The sequence below is a fragment of the Prunus persica genome, chromosome G6 (genome assembly GCF_000346465.2).
Source record: "Prunus persica cultivar Lovell chromosome G6, Prunus_persica_NCBIv2, whole genome shotgun sequence".
Taxonomy (NCBI): Eukaryota; Viridiplantae; Streptophyta; class Magnoliopsida; order Rosales; family Rosaceae; genus Prunus; species Prunus persica.
This window is the reverse complement of record NC_034014.1, coordinates 2,631,660-2,652,564: the sequence shown is the minus strand read 5'-3', so window position 1 is coordinate 2,652,564 and position 20,905 is coordinate 2,631,660. Positions and strand designations below refer to the sequence as shown.

Here is a 20,905-nt window from a genome sequence, read left to right as displayed (position 1 = left end):
GGCTCCAACTAAAACAACAAGAATAATAGACGTATATTACATTTGATTTGAGCATCTCTAAAATTGTTTTATCCTTTATTTTTTTTTTCTACCATTTTAAACTAGATTTTTATTATTCTATGTGAAATTATTTATACGAAATAGATTGAGGGCTATGAAGAACTGCCATTGAATATAGTATTTTAATTGTGGTGAAGGGTTCAAATACAAAGTATTGCATAGTAAATTCAACTCTTAACAAGTTCCAAAAATCATATGATTATACATAACAAATTATAAAATTATATATTCATAGATATGCAAAGTCTCAGATTGCTGGGTTTGGAGATTCCCTTATTTGTCTAACTTGAGTTAAGAAATTATGCTTGTGTTGGCTTAATTTCTTGATTATCTTTGCCCAAATTATCCAAAAAAATAAAATTAAAATAGGGTTATTTTGGAGAGAGAGTATTTTAAAACTATGATGTAGAGAATGTGTCAAGTAGTTGTTGTGTTGATGCCTTAAGGTTAATGCAAGCTTGATGCTCTAAGATACACTTTGAAGGATTTTTCAGAACATGAATAGAGCAAGGAGCAAATTAACAGAATCAGAAGGCTCTCCAATCTCAGTCAAAAAAGAACACAACAGAGCTTTCCAAATTCCAACAATAAAACACATACATGTAAACTCAAAAGTTAAAAATGAAAATCAACAAAAGAAGCTCCCCAACTAGTGATTCATTAATAAGCTATACAAATTACAACACAAGAGAGAAACACAACATGGTGGATTTAAATGAATGAAATCATTCAAAGAACTTGGGATCATAGCCATTGCTAGAAGTGGCCAAGATGTAGTAAGCCACTATGTGACCAATGGAGCCCCAGGCCAGAACATCTACAATGTTGAAGCCAACAGGGTCATTAGATTTGAGGAGGCTCACATACTCCTTGGCTCTGGTGTCTCCTGCCTCAAAATGGGTTACTCCATTCTGCTCAGGCAAGCCTTGCTTGGCCACATTCTCTCTCTGGAAGTTGAAGAACACAAACCTCCCCAAGAAAAGTGACAGCCCTGTGCTCAGGCTTATGACCAAAGATGGGTTCAGCTCTGCTCTCACAACACCAGTTGATCTCTTGGTGTTTGGTGCACTGAAGCTCAGCTTGGTGCTTGGGGCAGCCTTGGTGAGGGGTCTAAGGCCTTGGAAGGAGATTTGGGTTGGTGAGAGTTGGTGAGTATGGCTCCTTGAGATGGTGGAAGAGATGGCTGGGGCAGAGAACAAGGTGGAGGAAGAGGCTGCCATTGTTAATTATGGAAGAGGAGGAAGGGTGTGGTTGTGAGTTTGGATTATGAGAATTATGATAAAAGTAGAGGTTGGCTTGTGGTGGGGATGAGATTGTATAATAGTGTAAAAGGGCCATATCTCCACCAGTTGTGATTGGAGTAGAGGTGGAGATTGTGAGGATGGAAAGGATGGAAAAAAGATTTTGGATGGTGAGTTGGCCTTGTTTTATTGGTTCCTTCTGGATCAGAGATTTTTGGCTAGCTCTGAATTCTGTAGTCTCTCAACTTGTAAATATAGACTAATGCAGCGAGGACTAGAGAGAATCCCAACTTTTAGATCATGCGGTGTATTAATATAAACTCAATCCAAGGACATATTTACCTATCTAAAATGAGTAGCGAAATAGTAGGGGGAAAATTGGAGAAAAAAAAGAGTTCATATTCTTAATTTTTTTTAAAAAAGAATAGGAGATTAATTGAAAAGAATAGGAGATTAATTGAAAGTAAGGTACAAGTTCATGAGACAAATCACCAGTATACCCAAAAAGTTTCTAAGTTCCATGTTTCTGCAGTGATCTTCATACAAACAAACAAGACTCAAAACTGTTTCCAAGTGTTTACTTACCTTTCCTTACCCCACCATATCAAATTTTCATATCTTTGAAAGGAACTATTCGGAAAAGTAAGCTAGAAGATGCGGAGAGCTCTCAAGATGAACGTGTACAAGCCAAAGTATTATTAGAGAGCTAGCTAATCAAGGAAACCTCATCAGAAGAAAAATCAAAATTTAAGGGTGTTATATTATCATTAACTAATACAACAAAAGTTGCAGGATAATTTTATTTGTAGTACTATTAAAGGATTTTCTTCAATAATGGATAAACCCTGCTCTCAACATCGACACTTCAGAGCAAAAGTCAAGACCCACAACAGAAGCTACAGAACAGACAGTAACTTTCAATTTCCAAATTAGACAGGAATATCAAACTCAACCAGATGATTGATAGGTTCTCACATAATAAGTCCCACATTGAGATAAAATTTCTAAAAGGTAAACAGCCAACTTGTTTCACCTTAAGACACCCTGGTCTTCTTTCCTATTTGTTTGGACCATCATTGCCTTAGCCTTCTGTACATTCCTCCCTATTACACACATTTAAGGGGGAAAAAAGACGGAACACCAAAACAGAGCAACAATTGCACAAAATACTACATTTACACCTACACCCTCCTCAACTGCATGAAATATGTTTTACACTAAGCTCTGCAATCGCACCGAGGAATCAGCAACACCAACACACTTATTCGCAGGTTGAATATTCAACTCAAATAAGAGAATCGAGGTAAGAGTAATTCCGGTATCGGCCATACTCTAGAAGACTACCATACGTACGATCCCATACTCCGATAAAAAGTGACTCTGTGTCTGGACTGAATGATATGCCAGATATCTCGCCAAAGAAATCAATTTCCTGTTCCTTCTCGTACCCACTTTTCACATCATAGACATGAACAAAGTCTGCTGGCTCTGCCATCATCATATACCGGCCATCAGAAGTATATCGGATTGACCGAATAGCACCAAGGTTGCCCTTCAAAACAGCAACTGACTTGGATAGGTTTCGAACATCCCAAATCCGACAGGTTTTGTCTTGGTTCCCAGTAGCAAAGGTGATACCATCAGGATGCCATGCTGACGCAAACGAGAAATCCAAGTGCCCAGATAAAGGCATTACTGTCTGCAATAATCTCATCCAAATTAGCACTACTCCCTTTTCCAGGCCCCAGGTGGATAAACACCAAGACAAAGTAGGTCAACAAATTCTAAGATAAATACCTTTCCAGTTTGAGAGTTTACTAACATTCCATCCGGATTGTCTCCAACGATTACAAGAAGTTTACCATCGGGACTCAGAGAAGTATGCTGCAAACAAAGCATAGAAGTGCACGGCAGTTTAGTAAAGTTGAGTGTAGGAAGGGTTTTAAGTGATTGGATCTCCACAAGTGAAATGTTACGCAACATAAAATCATCATTGAACGAAATAAGGTAATTTCCAAATTCACACTTAAAAAACAGCTGCCTAAAGAATATCATATATCATTTGCAGGAACAAAAGCACAACCCTCCATGAAAGAAATTCCAGCCAGATATAATTAGAAATTAACAGTCCAGCAGGAGACTCACATTCACTGGCCAAGGAAAACGGAAATGCTTAGTGAGCTGAAATTTCTCCATGTCAAAGTCTCTCACTCCACAATCATTATTTGAGGCTGTAAAGTGAACTGCCCCACTGTGAAATTCAAGGACACTAGATCAGTTGAGTTCATGTTTGGAAATCAGAAGTTCCAATCTTAATAAAAAGAGCAAGTACCTGGGACTGTCATAAATCTCAACAGCATTTGTGATGGCATTATCATCATACGTTGTCCTTGAACAAAAGCTAACTCCAGGCCGATCCAGATGCTGCAGACCAATCAAAGATAACATAAATTTGTCAGCTTAGCTGTTCATTAGTTCTTCAAAACAAAAACAAAAAAATAATGGAACTAAAAGGGATCACATGGAGCTAAACCCCTTTCAGCAGATCCATCGGATATGCAGTAGCACCCATGGAGCTAAAGGAAAGAGAAGATACAATGTGTTTAGACACCAAGTGCACAAGAGATGCGCTGCTGCTGAATAAATGCCCAATCATTCTCAAATATCTGCTCCATCCCTTTTTAATTGACTTAAATTATTTGTAACTCACCTTGCAAATAAGTTCCCCCTGGAATCCTCCAGCAACTAGCAACTTATCTTTTACTGCAAGAGTACTAACTTGAGTCTGCGAAAATCCCTCCAAGAGACTTCCAGGATGTTTCTATATGGGAAGAATAAAAGGATCAGTTCAAATAAAAACTTGATATGTTGAACAAAGTATCTAAAAAACACTCACCTCTGATGGTGCCACATGCCCTGAAACATTGAGAACCTCAGACTTTGTGCAACGTAATGAAGACCAATGAATGACAGAAAAATGTGACATAAGGTACACATCATGCTTGGAAGTAGCCCAGACCAAGTTACGCAACTGCATCACCAACATATAAGGAACATCAGTCAAACAACCCACATCAGGGGGCTACAATATGGAAAAGTGTGCCAAAGTCGGGCTGTGCTAATAATACCAAAACGCCGTCAAGAGTAACAAGGCAAGCCCCGGGTTGCTTGCTTGTGTGTAGGTAGATTTAAAGAATTTTGATAATTGGCTAATTATTTAATTTCAAGAATTTTGGCTTATGACTCGAGGACTTTGGTGTTTTCTCTTGCAACTTTTGAAACCGTTCATAATGCATTTTAAATGGGATGGCTAATCAGGTGAAATGCTTGCCAAACAACCAGCATAGGTAAGAATATTAGGTGCATCTCCCATAAACTCTTTCTATCAGTGCAAGAACTAGCTATTTCAATAATCTGTTGTTCTGTGAGCTTGTTTAATTCAGTGTTGGATTGTAATTATTATCACACTATTGCCCCTGAATTTTCCATCTCTGTAGATAACAAGTGTTGCACAATCCATCTTTGAGTGGAAAGAGTAACAAAAACTAATTTATACGAGGTAATTAACCTAGTAAGTAATCAACGAGGTAGAATATAGCTGTTGTTGTAGTGTGACAAAATTTCATCGAAAGATTCACAATATGCAAAAAATAGACAGGAAGGCAGACTTGCCCTTAGCACACCTGGAAATGAAGAATGGTTGATTTCACTGATCTAGCATTTCTTCTGAACTCATAATATAAAGATCCTTTCTTTGTATCTTTGCCATCCTGTTTGCCAAAGAGAACAGAATCATGATCAAGTTGCTCTTAGTAGTTAAAACTGACAATTCCACATCACTGAATCAATTTGATAACGTCTAAAAGAAAATGGAAACAGTAATCTTTACCTTCCCTGACCCTTCTCCAGAATTAGGAATGTTTTCATAATTCTTGTATTGTTCTAACCTAGTTTGCCGGTATTTTTCTCTAGTAATGCTAAGTCTATCCCAAGGAATACCTTGGATGTCTTTTCCTTTTCTTGCTTGAGCAGCAGTTGTATCAGCTGCTTTGCTATTCTGCACGAGGTCCATAGAATTATTCATATTTATTAACAAAACTAACCACAGAGAAACTTGAAACATACGACACCCATAAAAAATTCTAATAATGTGAACACAGACCCATATCATAAAGGGGAGTAATATTATAAATAACAATATCTACTGAAGCTGTGAATATGTCATATATCTCATAAAGCAATAGGTATGTCACAAACCAAGTAGTCATATTCATCAACATCAGAATCTGAGCCGCCCATTTCTCTACCACGAAACTCGTCATCCATATCATCATCTACATCTTCCATTTCATATTCATCTTCCACGTACCCAGCGTAATGGGACATATTTTTCCTAACAATGCCACAACTAGCACCAATAGAATTCGAGCCAGTTACTTAAGAATCAGAAAAGAAGCAAAATAAATCAACCTTGCAAACACAAAAGTGAAAAGTTTGAACCAGTAAGTTAACAAATTAATTACTCATGTTATTGTGCCATTGCTAAAAACTAGGAATAAGATAATCAAGAAAATGATCGCCACTAAATAACAGAAACATGCCTAATGGAGTAATACACATGGGAGTGGCTGCAGTACACAAGTCGTTCAAGGAGTACTTAATGTAATTTATCTATACATATCACAGGGCATGCGAGCTTGACTACAATATACGAGTCCCTGAGTTAATGTTCAATTTAATTGGATATCATAAATATGTGGCACTCAGTGTCTCAAACTGCACAAAACTCGCCGACCGATATGGGCTATAGCAATACAAGTTCTGTCCAATACAAGAAAAAGGAGTCTGTAAAGGCTGATATAAAATTCAATGTCAAAAGTAACAATCAAGCACCCAAACACGAATCTCATCCTTGATCTTTGAAGGGAGTAAAACACTTGATAACACCATCTAAAGGTAGCTCGTTGGGGAATATAACCAGCATTGCAAAATTATTTCTTAGTACCAAAAATCGAAACTCTTAATTTTCAAGGCATCAATTAGTAAAACATAAGTTTGAAGGCATCAACTTGACAGAACCCTCGGCTCCTTAATTTTAATTTTAATTTTTATCTTCCCATTTTCTTCCTTCCCCTTGAGCTAAAAAATCTAGTTTAAATACTCACCATTGCACATAAAACAAGCAAATGAAAATTCATGATTCTCCCAGGTTGGAGCAAATTGATTGTAGATGTGTTGTTAATTAACACATGCATTAGGCAAATAAAAAGATTTCTTTACCAAAACCCTAATTAGAAAGTAGAAAAGGTTAAGAATCCCAAATTGTAGTTGCACTCAGAAATCAATTAAAAAGACACATAAAATCGAAAAATTAAAAATCAAAAGAACAAAAAACAAAAAGCACGAATTCTGAAAACTGTCGCACCACACGACGATCAACAAGCTTACCAAAATGCCAAAAAAAGAAAAAGAAATTTGGGGGTTAACAAGGACAAAACAGACAAACCCAAGAATTGAACACAAAAAATAAACCAATCAAAAAAAAAAAAAATATATATATATATAACAAGAAGATTGATACTCACGCAAAGAGAAGAACACAACAATAATAAAAATGAAAAATTCACCTCTCGTATTTTCGGGAATTGAGAAGTTTGGAAGGAGCTGCTGTTCGGATCTGGAAATCCCCAAATTGAGAAATTGAATCCCAACCCTAACCAAGAAATTCAGATCGGAGGAGAAGAGAGAAGATAGATAGAGATGGAGGTAGGAGGGGGGGGGGGAAGAAAAAGTGTGTGCGAATTTTATCTCTATCCACTGGTTTTCGGATTGTCGTGCGAATGAGAAAGAAAGGTTGAAGGGAACCTTGCGAAAAGGACGTGCTTGTTTTTTTTCTTCCTCTTTTTTCTTCTGTTGTTGTTCGTATTTGTATGTATTTGTTTTAATTTTCAGATTTGTGTCAATTTTAAAGTCGGTTACATATTTCTACAGATGTTGGCTTTCTATTTTTGGACTTCGGCTGCACCCAAAATACAAACCCCAATAGTCAGTCAAATTCCAAAAGTTAGGGTCCAGCCCAATTGCTTTTATGCCCCATTTCCTTCGCTTTCCGATTCAAATTGACCAAAATACAAGACCTCTCTCACGTCATATCGCTAAAAGAGATGTTGGAAGAGTGAAGGCCAACTAAAAATTAGAGATTGATAGCCTTGCCCTTGGTTGAGAAAGATGCAATGGAATTGACACTCATATTTGAGTAAGAACATTATAAGTGCAAGCCAATACCAAATAAATTGTCAATTCTTTAGGATTTATAATGTTTTCATAGATAAACGTCTCAACATGACAAATGAACTATAAAAGAAAACAGTATAACATATTAACCACATATTTATACAATATTACAATTATATTAGATAGGGGGTTTCCGAAGTTTCTCCAAATGAGCCAACCCTTGTGAGCTCATTATCTGCCTGTGCTCATTTGGGAGCTTTAGACCAAGGGAAATGGATCCGTGCATATGCTGATAAAATTGGAGCTAAGATTAGTGTAACTCTTGGAACTGTTTGTTTTTTTTTCCCCCCTCTTTTGTTGTTGTTGTTCGTATTGTATGTATTTGGGTGTTGTGTTTATTTATTTTAATTTCCAATTGAAATTGACCAACAATGTTGTAAGATATTGTCTCCCCAAAAAGTGGGATCTAGTACAACACCTCTCTCACGTGCTAATCACATGATCGTATATTGTGAGAAGAGAATTGATTGTTACCCAAGTGATCGATAGCCTTGCTTGAGAAAGATGCAATGGAATTGAAATAGATGGCATGGTCCATGAATTTGAAGCAGAGACTATTAATCATGGCAAGCACAATGAAATCTACAAGATGTGGGGGAAGGACACAAACTTTTTGGCTAAATTGATGATGATAGCTTCATTTGTCGCAGAGACAGGATGCAATCTGCTTCAAGATCATGATTTTTTTTCAACCAATTTCAATTTCTATTGCTAAAGTTTAAACCTTTGCCTATTGTGCAATGGCTGCGATGGTCATTTGGTCAGTTTGATTTGAATCTCATCCAATATTGATAACATGTCTGTAGGTTGTGCATGTACAGTTTTACTGATTCAGTTGTGTTCACAGATGTCTTCATTGGATGATGACGTTGATGAGTTATCAGTCATGCCAATTATTGGATTTTCTGAATGGTTATTTATTATTCTATTGATCGATACAAGTCCTTGCTAGCTGGCTACATAATTGTGAATCAATACGTTTGAAATGTGTCTGCCAAAGAAGAAGAAATAAAATTATTTATTTTAGGTGCAATTTGCATCACCCAAATTCTGCTGCATTAGAGGAATGGATCAACACCAAAGGTTGATTCAGATGTTAAACCACTGGTGGCTTCCAAGTGGCATATCCCAAGTGTTGAAGAAGTTGAATTTGCAAATGGACATCTGGACCTTCATTTTCAGTTGGCTTTGGATCATCTTGCCGGACACTAAAGTCCATTCTGATTCAGGTAATTTTTTTTAATTTTAAAATGTTGTTATCTCCTCCTCCTCCTGGGAAGATGTAGTAGTTAAGGGAGATATTGTTATGAGGAGCTAGATCCAGTGGATCAAATAATATTTAATCAAATTCATACGCAACCACGAATGTGGACGTGCGTACACACTTGTCGGCATGTGTCTTTTTTGTGTGTACGGAACGGAAGTTGTATTCTGACAAAATATACATGCAATTTTCATCCAGAAGATGAAAAGGAGGAACAAAGATAAGTTAATGGAGGAAGCCCCCAAGTGTTGAAGTTGGAAATGGACATTTGCAGCAATATTTGCATATGTCTGAGGTGAGTGAACTAGTTTTCCATGACCACCAAAAAACCAACCCATATTTATTCTAGAGAATGGCCAACCTCTTAGATACTCTTTGAAAAAATGGTCAACCTCTTAGATACTTTTTTTTTTAGTAAATTTATGTTTTAATCACAAAAAAACTTTTACTTTTGAAAAAAGCCAAAGTTTTTTCAAAAAAGACATAAAAACCTCTCAACTTTCAAATCAAAAACATGCAAATGTAAAGGATTCCTTAGGAAATTCAAAAATAAATAAAGGCAATTTTGTCCATTTTAGCTTCTTTTAAAAAATCTCTCTCCTTTGGGTTTTTCCAAAGTCTCCCTTTTTTTTTTTTTCTTCTTCTTATTGTTTAAAGCATGTCGTTTGGTGTTTGTAGACATTACCATCCTATGGTGGTTGTAGCACTGATGCATTCGTACTCTATTTGGTAGTGTTATTCCAAAAACTGTAAGAATCTATTTGCATGATATGACATCTTTTCTTTTTATCCTCTCTTATTTCAAAAAGACAAGTAAAAGTAGATAGGCTGACTAGTATCTAGGAAGTGGGCTCCATGTGCAGCACATTGTGATTTTAGTATCGTCTCTTATTACAAAAACATAAGTAATAGTAGATAGGCTGACTAGTATCTAAGAAGTGCACTCCATGCCCAGCACATTATGATCTTTGTATCGTATCTTATTACAAAAACATAAGTAAAAGTAAATAAGCTGACTAGTATCTAGAAAGTGGGCTCCCATAAGGCATTTCCAATGCCTAACACATTTTTACCCTTGCGTATCCTTACAAATCTTTTTTCTCCAGAATTCTGGGCTATCTAGTATTGTTTTCCCTTAAATATTACATGGCCAGTTAGACACATCACGTGGAATCCCTCACTGTATCCACAATTATGGCACTAGCTCCAAACATCTTCCCCACATGTCCTTCCATAGAATTCTTGAGTGTCCAAGATACCCTACAGTTAAATAGAATTTGCATGAGCAACGAGAACCCATAGGATTCAAGTTTGCACATGAGTTTTGGTGTACTTTTTGGGTATATAATTAGTCATTTTTTGTGTTTGGAATATTTATTTTAACTTATTATGTATAAATAATCATTAACATAACTCACACTTTTGTAAGACGCAAGTGATTCATGGGCTGCTACGCAGCATAGCACTGGTAGCTTCTTATTGAGTGCCTCTTGGATGGCTTTTTCTCCGTGTATGGTCTGAAAACCATTGAGGTAAATCTTCTTTGCAAAATACTGAAAATGTATGAATTGACACTTTTCATAAGGTACAAAGTAATGGTTTAGTGATTGACTTACGTTTCTTGATCTTTTGGCCGAGAAAGGCCAATCCTTATCCAAATAGACCAATTCGCTGCACATTAGTTCTAGGGCCCTCCAAGTAGGATATGGTGTGTTCGGCTCATCACCACGGCCAAGAGTTGAATCACGCTCTGTGGGGAAAAGATAATCTTTCTCCCCGTGCACACCTATACAATCCCTCAACAAAAGTTGTAGCTGCCATGGCCTAACATTGAGCTAGTGTTTGGTTTTAGTGAGAATTCAGTATTTAGGCTAAGAAAAATTGGAAAAGGGTAAGTAATTTACTTACACGTGTTACCTTGGTCCTGGATAGGACCCATTTTGGGCTTGAGGTTTATAATCTCCCTTGTCTGATTTGAGGCAAATCGTTTGTGGTTCAATAGATGACGATTAAACCCTTGTAATTCAAATAAAGAAAGGAATGAGTACCTGAATCAAATTGTGTATACAAAATCAAAGTTGTGGGCATGAGTTGAAACTGCTTAAACAGATAAGTTAAACACAGATATGAAGTTTCAGTTTCACATTTCATCAAATCATTGAGTTAGAATGTGGGGTAATTTTGATATCCGAATGTAGCCTAGATGCCTTAGATCACTGAGTTCGAATGCGGGGTAAGTATAATACCGGACAGAGTCACAGATCAGTAGGCAGTCTTGTTCTATGTATAATCCAAATATTATTCTTTAAAGCAATTTTGTTGAATATCTGTGACTTTGTCCGGTATTATACTTACCTCGCATTCTAACTCAGTGATCTGAGGCATCTAGGCTACATTCGGAGATCAAAATTACCCCGCATTCTAACTCAATGATTTGATGAAATGTGAAACTGAAACTTCATATCTGTGTTTAACTTATCTATTTAAGCAAACCCAACTCATGCCCACAACTTTGATTTTGTATATACAATTTGATTCAGGTACTCATTCCTTTCTTTACTTGAATTACAGGGGTTTAATAGTCATCTATTGAACCACAAACGATTTACCTCCAATCAGACAAGGGAGATTATAAACCTCAAGCCCAAAATGGGTCCCATCCAAGACCAAGGTAACACGTGTAAGTAAATTACTTACCCTTTTCCAATTTTTCTTAGCCTAAATACTGAATTCTCACTAAAACAAAAAACCAAACACTAGCTCAATGTTGGGCCATGGCAGCCACAACTTTTGTTGAGGGATTGTATAGGTGTCGCACGGGGAGAAAGGTTATCCTTTCCCCCACAGTGCATGATTCAACTCTTGGCCGTAGTGATGAGCTGAACACAACATATCCTACTTGGAGGGCCCTAGAACTTATGTGCAGCGAGGGGGTCTATTTGGAGAAGGATTGGCCTTTCTCAGCCAAAAGATCAAGAAACGTAAATCAATCACTAAACCATTACTTTGTACCTTATTAAAAATTTCAGTTCATACATTTTTAGTATTTTACAAAGAGGATTTACCTCAATGGTTTTCAGACCATACACGGAGAAAAAACCATCCAAGAGGCACTCGATAAGAAGCTACCAGTGCTGTGCTGCTTAGCAGCTCATGAATCACTTGCGTCTTACAAAAGGATGAGTTATGTTAATGATTATGCATGCATAATTAGTTAAAATAAATATTCCAAACACAAAAAATGACTAATTATATACCCAAAAAATACACTAAAAATATCCAAAACTCATGTGCAAACTTGAATCCTATGGGTTCTCGTTCTGGTTGCTCATGCAAATTCTATGTAACTGTAGGGTATCTTAGACACTCAAGAATTCTATGGAATGACATGCCTGACATGTGGGGAAGATGTTTGGAGCTAGTGCCATAATTGTGGATACAGTGAGGGATTCCACGTGATGTGTCTAACTGGCCATGGAATATTTAAGGGAAAACAATAGTAGAGAGCCCAGAATTCTAGAGGAGAAACTTATGGAGAAAAAAGATTTATAAGGATACGCAAAGGTAAAAATGTGTTGGGCATTGGAAATGCCTTATGGGAGTCCACTTCCTAGATACTAGTCAGCCTAACTACTTTCACTTATGTTTTTGTAACAAGAGACGATACAAAGATTACAATGTGCTGGGCATTAGAGATGTCGCATGGAGTCCACTTCCTGGATACTAGTCAGCCTATCTACTATTACTTACATTTTTCTAATAAGAGACGATAATAAGATCACATTGTACTGAGCATTGGAGATGTCGCATGGAGTCCACTTCCTAGATACTAGTCAGCCTATCTACTTTTACTTGTCTTTTTGTAATAAGAGAGGGTAAAAAGAAAAGATGTCATATCATGCAAATAGATTCTTATAGTTGTTGCATTAGGCGTTTCTCAAATAACACTACCAAATAGAGCAGAAAATGTACGAATGCATCAGTGCTACAACCACCTTTAGAAGGATGGTAATATCTACAAACACACACCAATAAAAAAATCAATAATATATGTTCAGAACAAACAGCCTGCTTTAAACAATATAACAATAAGAAGAAGGAAAAAAAAGTATCTAAGAGGTTGACCATTTTTTCAAAGAGTATCTAAGAGGTTGGCCATTCTCTAGAATAAAGAAAAACATGCAAAATGGGTTGGTTTTTGGTGGGGAAATTCGTTCACTCACCTCAGACACTCAAATCAGAAATAGCTTTGCAGTGGTTAGGCGATCAATCATCGGGAATGGACGATGTTGGAGCAGAATATTTCGAGCCCTCAAACAATTAATATGATTTCCATGTTGAGAAGTCGAACACCATTTCGACTGCCACTAGTGAGAGGAGGGGGGGTACCTGCATGAAAATAATCCGACGCTCAAGTCAGTAGAAGTATAATCGCATGAGAGTTTAGAATAGTATTGTATCTGATTTTCTCCTCCCTTCGGGATATTGTGTTAATTGGCCTTTTATAGGCAGTAGAGTCTTGGGCTCTAACTCCCACATTCCTCAATTTTCTCCATTTCCCCAAGTTTAGGATGCATGAGTAGTGGGTTATTTCTTATGGAGTAAAATTTGCTCCCACACATGCCCCCTTTTCTCTCTTCAAACACACTTCGTTCTTCAGTGTGGAGATAGAAAATATTTATTGTGGGAATTCATTCCATGTGAGATTTCAAGAGGTATCAAGTAATATAATAAATACATTTGTTAACTAAGGAACATGAGGAAATAAAATTTTTGGAATTTAGAAGCAAACTAAGGCTGTGTTTGGTAGGCCTCACTAGATTGGATTAGGTTAAATAACACATGAAACCCATGTTTGGTAGCAATGGGGGGCAACTAAAATGAGACTATATAGTCCCAACAGTACCAAAAAACCCTCACTCGCTGGCCCAATACAACGATGCTGAAATATGGCTCACAAAATAGCGAGGTTGAAACCAGCATCGTCTGGGAGAAAATCAACCACCACCAATTCGACTAACCACCACCATCAATTCAAACCCAATGGAACCACATAGTGGCGGTCTCCCTTAAAACAATAATTTATTTTTTTCATATGAAGATGGAACCATAAACACAAAAACTCAATTCTCAATAGATCCAAACCAAAGAAAAAGAGAGAAACGCAGGGAAAAAATTAGAGAAACGAAGGGAAAAGAATAAGAGAAAGGTGAGAGATAGGAAGAAAATTAAGATGATTTTGTTGATGTATCCCTACCACCTTTCCAACTTTGTTTGCTCCTTTTGTATCTTGCAGCTCAGGCTGTTTTTGGTCCCAAGCTTTTGTTGGGCTCCAGTGACCTTGTTCTGCTTTTCATGCCTTCTCAAGTATATCTAAAGAGACAGAGAGAGGGATGAGGGAAATGGCACGGAAGAAGTAAAAGAGGAAAAAGGAAATGGAAGAGAGTGGGAGAGAAAAGTGAACTTGAAAGAAGAAAAGGGAGAAAAAAGAAGGGGAAAAGATAGAAGAAAGAAGGAGAAATTGGAGAAAAAGTGGGTTGTGGGTGTGAGATTGGGAGGGAGAGAGAGCAAAAGAGAGTGACTCTTCACTAATTAAATTTAAATTTAAAAATATTTAAAAAATTTATTTTTTAGTCCGATACATCACCAAACATAGGTATTCACTATTTTTATAATTGACATGGATCCAATTGACTGCCCCCAGGGGATTGGTAACCCCCAGAGCAATGTAGGGATCGGCATGGATCCAATTGATTGTCCCCAAAGGATTGATAACCCTCATAGTGATATAGGAATCAGCATGGACCCAATTGATCGCCCCTTGAGGATTGGTAATCTCAAGATGACGTTGCGATCGACATGGATCCAATTGATTGCTCCCAAAGAATTGGTAACCCCCAGGATGATGCTGGGATTGGCATGGATCCAATGATATTGTTAAATGTTCCTAGATATTGGTCAGCCTGAATATTTTTACCTATGTTTTTGTAAAGAGTAATTTAGTGGAAAGAGGATAAAATAGGCTCAAGCATACAAAGAACAGATGCCATATCATGCAAACAGATTCTTACAATTGTTCATGCTGTAGGCGCTTCTGGAATGAAACTACCAAATAGAGCAAAAAACGTTCTAATGCATAAGTCCAACGACCACCATTAGAAGGATGGTAATATCTACAAAAACAAAAACCAGTAATGAATCGATAGTAGATGTTCAGAACAAGTGCCATGCTTTTAAACAATATAACAAGAAAATAAAATAATATTAACATTGAGTATTTTAAAGTATACAAACTGTTCTAAGAGGTTGACCAATTTTCAAAGTGCTCCTGTGCCGAGCTACCAGGCTTTAGCAAATAGACCTGCAGTTCCAGGTATAAAATATCTCATTCTACTATCAAGGAAGAGTTTATACAGGCATCAGTTCATTAACACTGAAAAATGCAGGCATCGGCATATTAAACTTACATTTGACTTTGCAATGGCCTTCGCTTGGGTAACTGTTTTATTGGAGAACAAGAACCTTGTGTTTCGTGGAACATCCACAGAAAAGGGATATGATCCACTTCCATTTGCCACAGGAACCTTAAATGCAAGATAAAAACATGAAAGTTTTATTATATTTCAGTACAACTTCTTGATACGTTTGCTACCGTTACAAGCTAAGTTGCCGTAGTGTAGCATGCATCAGACAAGATGTAGTTGTACTTTTATGGCATGACTTGAATATCAGGCAACATGCATGTAACCTAACTCTAAGCAAATTCAAGCTTTCTCGAAGGGCTCATTCACTCACCTCAAACATAATTAAGTATCTTTTATAGCATGAGCTATAACAGCTGCCCATCGACTGTTCCAAAATTGGCAATTCGGTATCGAGTCCCATAGGTGCAACAACTCTTTAATCCAATCGCTACAATACCAAGAATACAAGGTGACTTGCCACAAAAAGAAATATAAAAAAATAAATAAAGCGTGCCAAAACCATAAAGAAAAAAGTGCGAGATATGTGCTCCTTACTGCGAAAAGAATTCTTGGTTGTCCAAGTTCGTGGGAAGAAACAGTCTAATAAACCCAGATCCCTCAAAGGATGAATTATGTCGTGGATTTCCAATAAAGATCTGCACGTTTGTTTCATTAAACAAAAAGAAAATACAATTACTCATGAGAGAGTGAGCGGAACAACTAAGAGTTCAACTATAATCACCTAGCTTATGGTTTTATTTAAACATGGGTGTGCACGCGTGTGTGTCTATCAATTTAAACCAAAGCGCAATAAATTTTTTGTTTGTATTGACAGTAAGAAAAGGTCAGACACAAAAAAGCTGAAAAGAATAAATCCATCCATACAAATATGACTTGGAGCATGTGGAACAGTATTTTACTTGTCTTGACATGGTGAAACATCAACTCAGTGAAACATCGCAGAGGTGGATGGAGGTGAAAAACCCCAGAAATGAAATTATGTTTCCCAGTCCAACTAACTAACTCTAGGGAAAAAGGCCTCAAAGTACTTACCTAAACTCAGACCATATCTCAATGGCAGAACCTGGTGGAAAGAACTTCCGGCAGGACCGAACAAGAGAAGTAGTAGTCTCAAAATGTCTTTGTCTCAGTCTCTAGCCTTCGGGACCTGTATTCCTGAAACATGTATCAACACATGAAGTTCTTCAAATGTGGTCTCTGTGTAAAATGTCATCCCAATTGTAGTTGAGCAGTTGCTTGCATGCCACAAAGGTAGCAATCAAGCCATATGTCAAGAAAAACGACGACAAGAACCATACAGAAATAACAAAAATAGATTTCAGGTTAAACGCACAATTTCTAATTCATACTTTGATTGCACTCAAAGAAAAAGCCAAAAAATTCATAAGTGATGACCTTATGTAAAAAAAATTGTTGTGTTGGGAAAAAGACGGTCATCACTTGAATATTTTCTACGGACCAAGGTTCCACCCCTTTGGAGCCTTTAACAGATTTTACTTATAAATTAAGAAGAAGTAATGAATTAATAGAAGGAAAAGTAAATATACTTGAAGGTGGATATATAAGACTCACCTAGTGAAATGTGTATGGATCAAAGTATCATAAAATGGCCGCCCTTTACTTTCAAGGATATTGGATTTAGGATTCCACTCAACACTCTTCATGGCAGCCCTACATGGGATTTGATGCACTGTCCTCCCAGTTTGAATATTGGACTGTTTTATACAGCAGCAGTTATATTGTTACTAGTTTTACTTAGGTGATGAAAGATGGATTGAATTCATATGAATGAATTAGCTACAAATCCTTTGTAAACAAAAAATAAAAACTTCAGTGAACATATATATCTTCTTCTATTTTTAAATGGCGTCTAACCTACAAAACAAAGTTGGTGTACAGTAGTAAATTGGTCAGGTATATTGACAGGCTGCAGCCTTTGTAACCAGACATCCTCCCACAAGGGAGAATATACTTCTTGAGGAGATAAATTCCAAGTGTAGTGAGCCACATAAGGTACTACTTACTATTTCAATAAATAAGTCTTCGCTGGCAGAAGCAAGATACTCTCCAGTGTTGTTGAAGCTTATTGTCCTCACAGGCAATCTGAGAAAGGTACAAACAGATATCATTCCAGGAATAGGGATGCTGATGATTAAAGTATACACAAGAACCTAAGGTAAAAAAAATGTGTGCAATGTCCATAGTTATTCACTAACTGCAGAATTTAAAAAGAAAAAAGAATCTGAATAATAGGGAAATACAGGGTAGAAGTCACTCAAGTTTTGTAAATGTTCTCACACAGAGCATCTCTGAGATACCCCACAGGGTGACCAAGGAATCGGCACTTCCAACAGCAAAATACCTGTCATCGTCTAAAGAGCATTTAAAAGAGTATATGGAAGCGCTAAAAGTAGTCTTCATGTGACATTTTCAAGAGAGAATTTTGGAACAAAGATAAATAGAACTACATAGATACAGCAAATAAACGTTCCTTTTTCGTTATGGGATCAATGAAAAGATAATACATCTTTGTAGCATACCTTCCAAGTGGGTCAATCGCAATGCAATAACACCCAGCTGTATGAGCCATGAGAGTGTCAACTGGTCGAAGAGATGGGTATGCTAGTACTTCAACAGTACCGGAGCCGGAGAATATACAATAAAATACCCATTCCAAGTTCCATTACGTAGAAAGAAATTATGCAGACAACTTGTTCTCATCATTCCAGTAGTCAAGAAGAAAATTTCACTTCTTGTGCTCCGAGCAATTTCATTAACCTGGAAAAGAAGAAGGTTGCTCAAAAGTATTTGAGGTACAGAGACAGATAATATAAACAGGATTTATCCCTTGTATTAGGATGAAGCAACTCTGTGTAAGGATCAGAAAAACCATCAATGGGCAAGTTACATGTGTAAAAAAAAAAAAAAAAAACTCGCAAACATAATCATGGGGATATAGACATTTGTACAAACTTTTTAAAAAAAACTCATGTTCATTGAAAAAATCTATTTCTTGATAATTTCATAACTTTTACGGCTTCAACGCATCAGAGTGGTGTGCCAATATGTTTTGGTAATTTGAAGTGGAAAAAACCAATTCATTTCAGATATAACACCTGGCCAACATAAGTATACAAAATGGTTTGTGAATATAACACCTCGCCAACATCAGAGTGTGTGTGTGTGTGTGCACGCGCGCGCGAAGAGAAGAGAGATAACTTAACATATTGTGATTTGTGTTCTACAAGCAATCGTTCTTAAGGTCAATTTCTAAGGTCACATTTGCATATCATACAGAATTGAATGACTTCTCAAGGTTGAGTAACAAAGTTTTTTCTAAAAGCCTTGTGCTGATGAGACATTAATAACCTAAAACTCATATAGAACATGCAATATACATGGGGGAAATTAAAAAGAATCATCCATTTCGATAATTACCTCATAATTGAACTTTCGCTTGTGAATGGACCTGAATTTCCGAACATCCAGAATTGTTAGTTCATCATCCTACATTGTAAGGAGGGGCAAAAATCAGCACAAGAACAGCAACACCAGAATATGGAACAGCAAAACATAGCTATTAGCTATTGACACCCACTACTCATAATTCAACAAAATTAAGTTATTCACAATCAGTAAATTCAATGAACTTATTCACAAGCAGAAAATTCACAAACTCATACAATAGAGGTTGAGCACAAGTAAACATTACCCTATTACCAACGGCAATGTGCGTCCTATCAGGTCTATAGGCGTGTTCTGGCCACTAAGTTCTGCTAGCTGCGCACATTTTCCCCCTGAAGTACCCAGATGGATATAACATCAAATTCCATTCTTTGTACCTAAAAAATTGAAACTTGAAAGAGAAATGACTTACTACGAGCATCCCATAGACGAACACTCGTCTCCAGAGGCAGTGGCAATCAAATCAGCAAGCTTGGGGTCCCAACACGCTGATCCACACTATCAGTATGCCACTTCAATTCAATAACTTTAACCTTACCCTGTAACATATATACACAAATATTCCCTCATTACATAGAAATATAATAAATTTGTTGGGAAATAATAATGAATTTTATTGGAACAGCTGAACTTACATGTCCGTGGGGCTCAATGTGCCAAACCCTAGCGGTTTGATCTACAGAGCATGATGTGAGCTTCGTGCCCATGTAGTTCCAAGCCAAAGAATGCACCTTTTCACAATGACACATAAAAATTTAGCATATTGAAAATGGAGAGCAAGGGATTAGGGTTTTGTGGAGGTTGAAATTGGATTAAAAAAATGTAACAGATAGAAAGAGAGGACCTTCTTCTTATGATCCGGGTACTCTCTGCTAGTGAGATTCTTAAAGGGTACTGTCGTTTCCTCCATCTCTATCATTCTTTTTGTTTCAGTTCAAATTTTGAGAGAGCGAGAGAGTGAGAAAGTTTTTCTTTTCGCTGTTATCAATAGCAGGAAGAGAATCAATCCCTCCATAACTGAAATGCTCGCCAAAGTTTCCATCTTTTATTCTTCTCTCTTTTTGGACTGAGCCCAAGTCAAGATCCCAAATTTGGCCTCAGCCCAACCCATACGATATCAAACCCTCCATCAGTCCACTGTTAGTAAAATTAAAAATAAAAACAAAAACTTCTTAAAGTAATTTTGTAAAAAATTAATCCTTTGCAAATTGTATAGTAATGAAAAATCATAACTTTGGGGAAACAAAGTTGATCTTACCTTTATTTTTTGATATACAGCATGCCCCCTGGATGAGCAATAGATAATTAGCAGTAATTATAGTAAACAGTTGTATGGATGTGTTCTTAAGCCTTAGAATGCCTTATGTTTTAATGTGAGTGGTGCTCATGGTAGGTTGGTAGCTAGTCATTATTTTATAGTTGAATACTAGATACTCATCAAATTAGCATATAAATTGTGTAACTTAGAGCATCTGCAATGATGCTATCTATTTCTTAACTAAAATTTAACTAAAAATATAAGAAAGCTATTTTAGAAGCTCTCTGGAAAATTTCAACTCCAACTATACTCCCTAATTTAGAGAGTCATAAATGCTATACCTTTTTTTTTTTATTATTGGTTCATATCTATTAAAAAATAAAATAAAAAATAGTTAGCATTAAATAAAGGTTTGAAATACTCATTAAATAAGCATCATTAAATTATAGAGAGCCACTAGGAGTTCTTTCTCTCTCCTCAGATTTAGGAGCTCCTAGAGGACTCTCTATTTTAGGAGGTAAATATGGAGCATGGTTGGAGTTGCATTTTTACGATTTCTCCTTAAAATTTGTCTAAGGAGGTGGTTTAGGTAGCCTATTGTTGATGTTCTTAGTAGAATATGATCAATTATGTATCCAAAATATTTTAATGTTTGCATAATCCAATGCATATTGGCCCCGTAACGAACGTCAGTTCTTTAAGGAAAAAAAAAAACTTATATGTCATTGTTAATGTATCCATATCAGTTTCAATATGTTATTAATATACATTTACAATATCAATATTCGTATAGAATTTATGTAATACATAATTTCAAGTAATCATGTTTGTCTTCATC

At 36.6% G+C, this 20,905-nt stretch overlaps 3 protein-coding genes and 1 pseudogene across 3 annotated transcripts; all 4 read right to left on the bottom strand.

Annotated features, from left to right (window-relative positions):
- LOC18772493 (photosystem I reaction center subunit V, chloroplastic) lies at positions 579–1,559 on the bottom strand. The gene has a single exon (XM_007205980.2). It carries the CDS (start codon positions 1,278–1,280, stop codon positions 786–788), a length of 495 nt encoding a protein of 164 aa, XP_007206042.1. The 5' UTR covers positions 1,281–1,559; the 3' UTR covers positions 579–785.
- LOC18772968 (uncharacterized WD repeat-containing protein C2A9.03) lies at positions 2,066–7,204 on the bottom strand. The gene is made up of 10 exons (XM_007207263.2): positions 6,929–7,204; positions 5,559–5,709; positions 5,191–5,358; positions 4,985–5,071; positions 4,198–4,332; positions 4,012–4,122; positions 3,634–3,725; positions 3,447–3,552; positions 3,099–3,185; positions 2,066–3,000 (listed from the first exon to the last, which is right to left on the bottom strand). The coding sequence occupies exons 2-10, from the start codon at positions 5,685–5,687 to the stop codon at positions 2,587–2,589; spliced, it is 1,329 nt and encodes a 442-aa protein (XP_007207325.1). The 5' UTR covers positions 5,688–5,709; positions 6,929–7,204; the 3' UTR covers positions 2,066–2,586.
- Positions 9,484–20,410, bottom strand: LOC18774225 (annotated as a pseudogene).
- LOC109949448 (THO complex subunit 3-like) lies at positions 15,158–17,934 on the bottom strand. The gene is made up of 5 exons (XM_020564994.1): positions 17,885–17,934; positions 17,643–17,706; positions 17,369–17,515; positions 15,327–15,443; positions 15,158–15,220 (listed from the first exon to the last, which is right to left on the bottom strand). Exons 1-5 carry the CDS (start codon positions 17,932–17,934, stop codon positions 15,158–15,160), a joined length of 441 nt encoding a protein of 146 aa, XP_020420583.1.

What these genes read in the sequence shown, in the direction of transcription:
- LOC18772493 (XM_007205980.2), bottom strand. Translation starts at nt 1,280, where the DNA reads ATGGCAGCCTCTTCCTCCACCTTGTTCTCTGCCCCAGCCATCTCTTCC.
- LOC18772968 (XM_007207263.2), bottom strand. Translation starts at nt 5,687, where the DNA reads ATGTCCCATTACGCTGGGTACGTGGAAGATGAATATGAAATGGAAGAT. An exon ending in TTGATGAATATGACTACTTG is followed by an intron (nt 5,359 to 5,558) that starts GTTTGTGACATA and finishes GACCTCGTGCAG; the next exon opens with AATAGCAAAGCAGCTGATAC. An exon ending in TAAACTCTCAAACTGGAAAG is followed by an intron (nt 3,001 to 3,098) that starts GTATTTATCTTA and finishes AGATTATTGCAG; the next exon opens with ACAGTAATGCCTTTATCTGG.
- LOC109949448 (XM_020564994.1), bottom strand. Translation starts at nt 17,934, where the DNA reads ATGGCTCATACAGCTGGGTGTTATTGCATTGCGATTGACCCACTTGGA. An exon ending in GTATCTCAGAGATGCTCTGT is followed by an intron (nt 17,516 to 17,642) that starts GTGAGAACATTT and finishes TTTTTACCTTAG; the next exon opens with GTTCTTGTGTATACTTTAAT. An exon ending in AAGACTTATTTATTGAAATA is followed by an intron (nt 15,444 to 17,368) that starts GTAAGTAGTACC and finishes CTTGCATTTAAG; the next exon opens with GTTCCTGTGGCAAATGGAAG.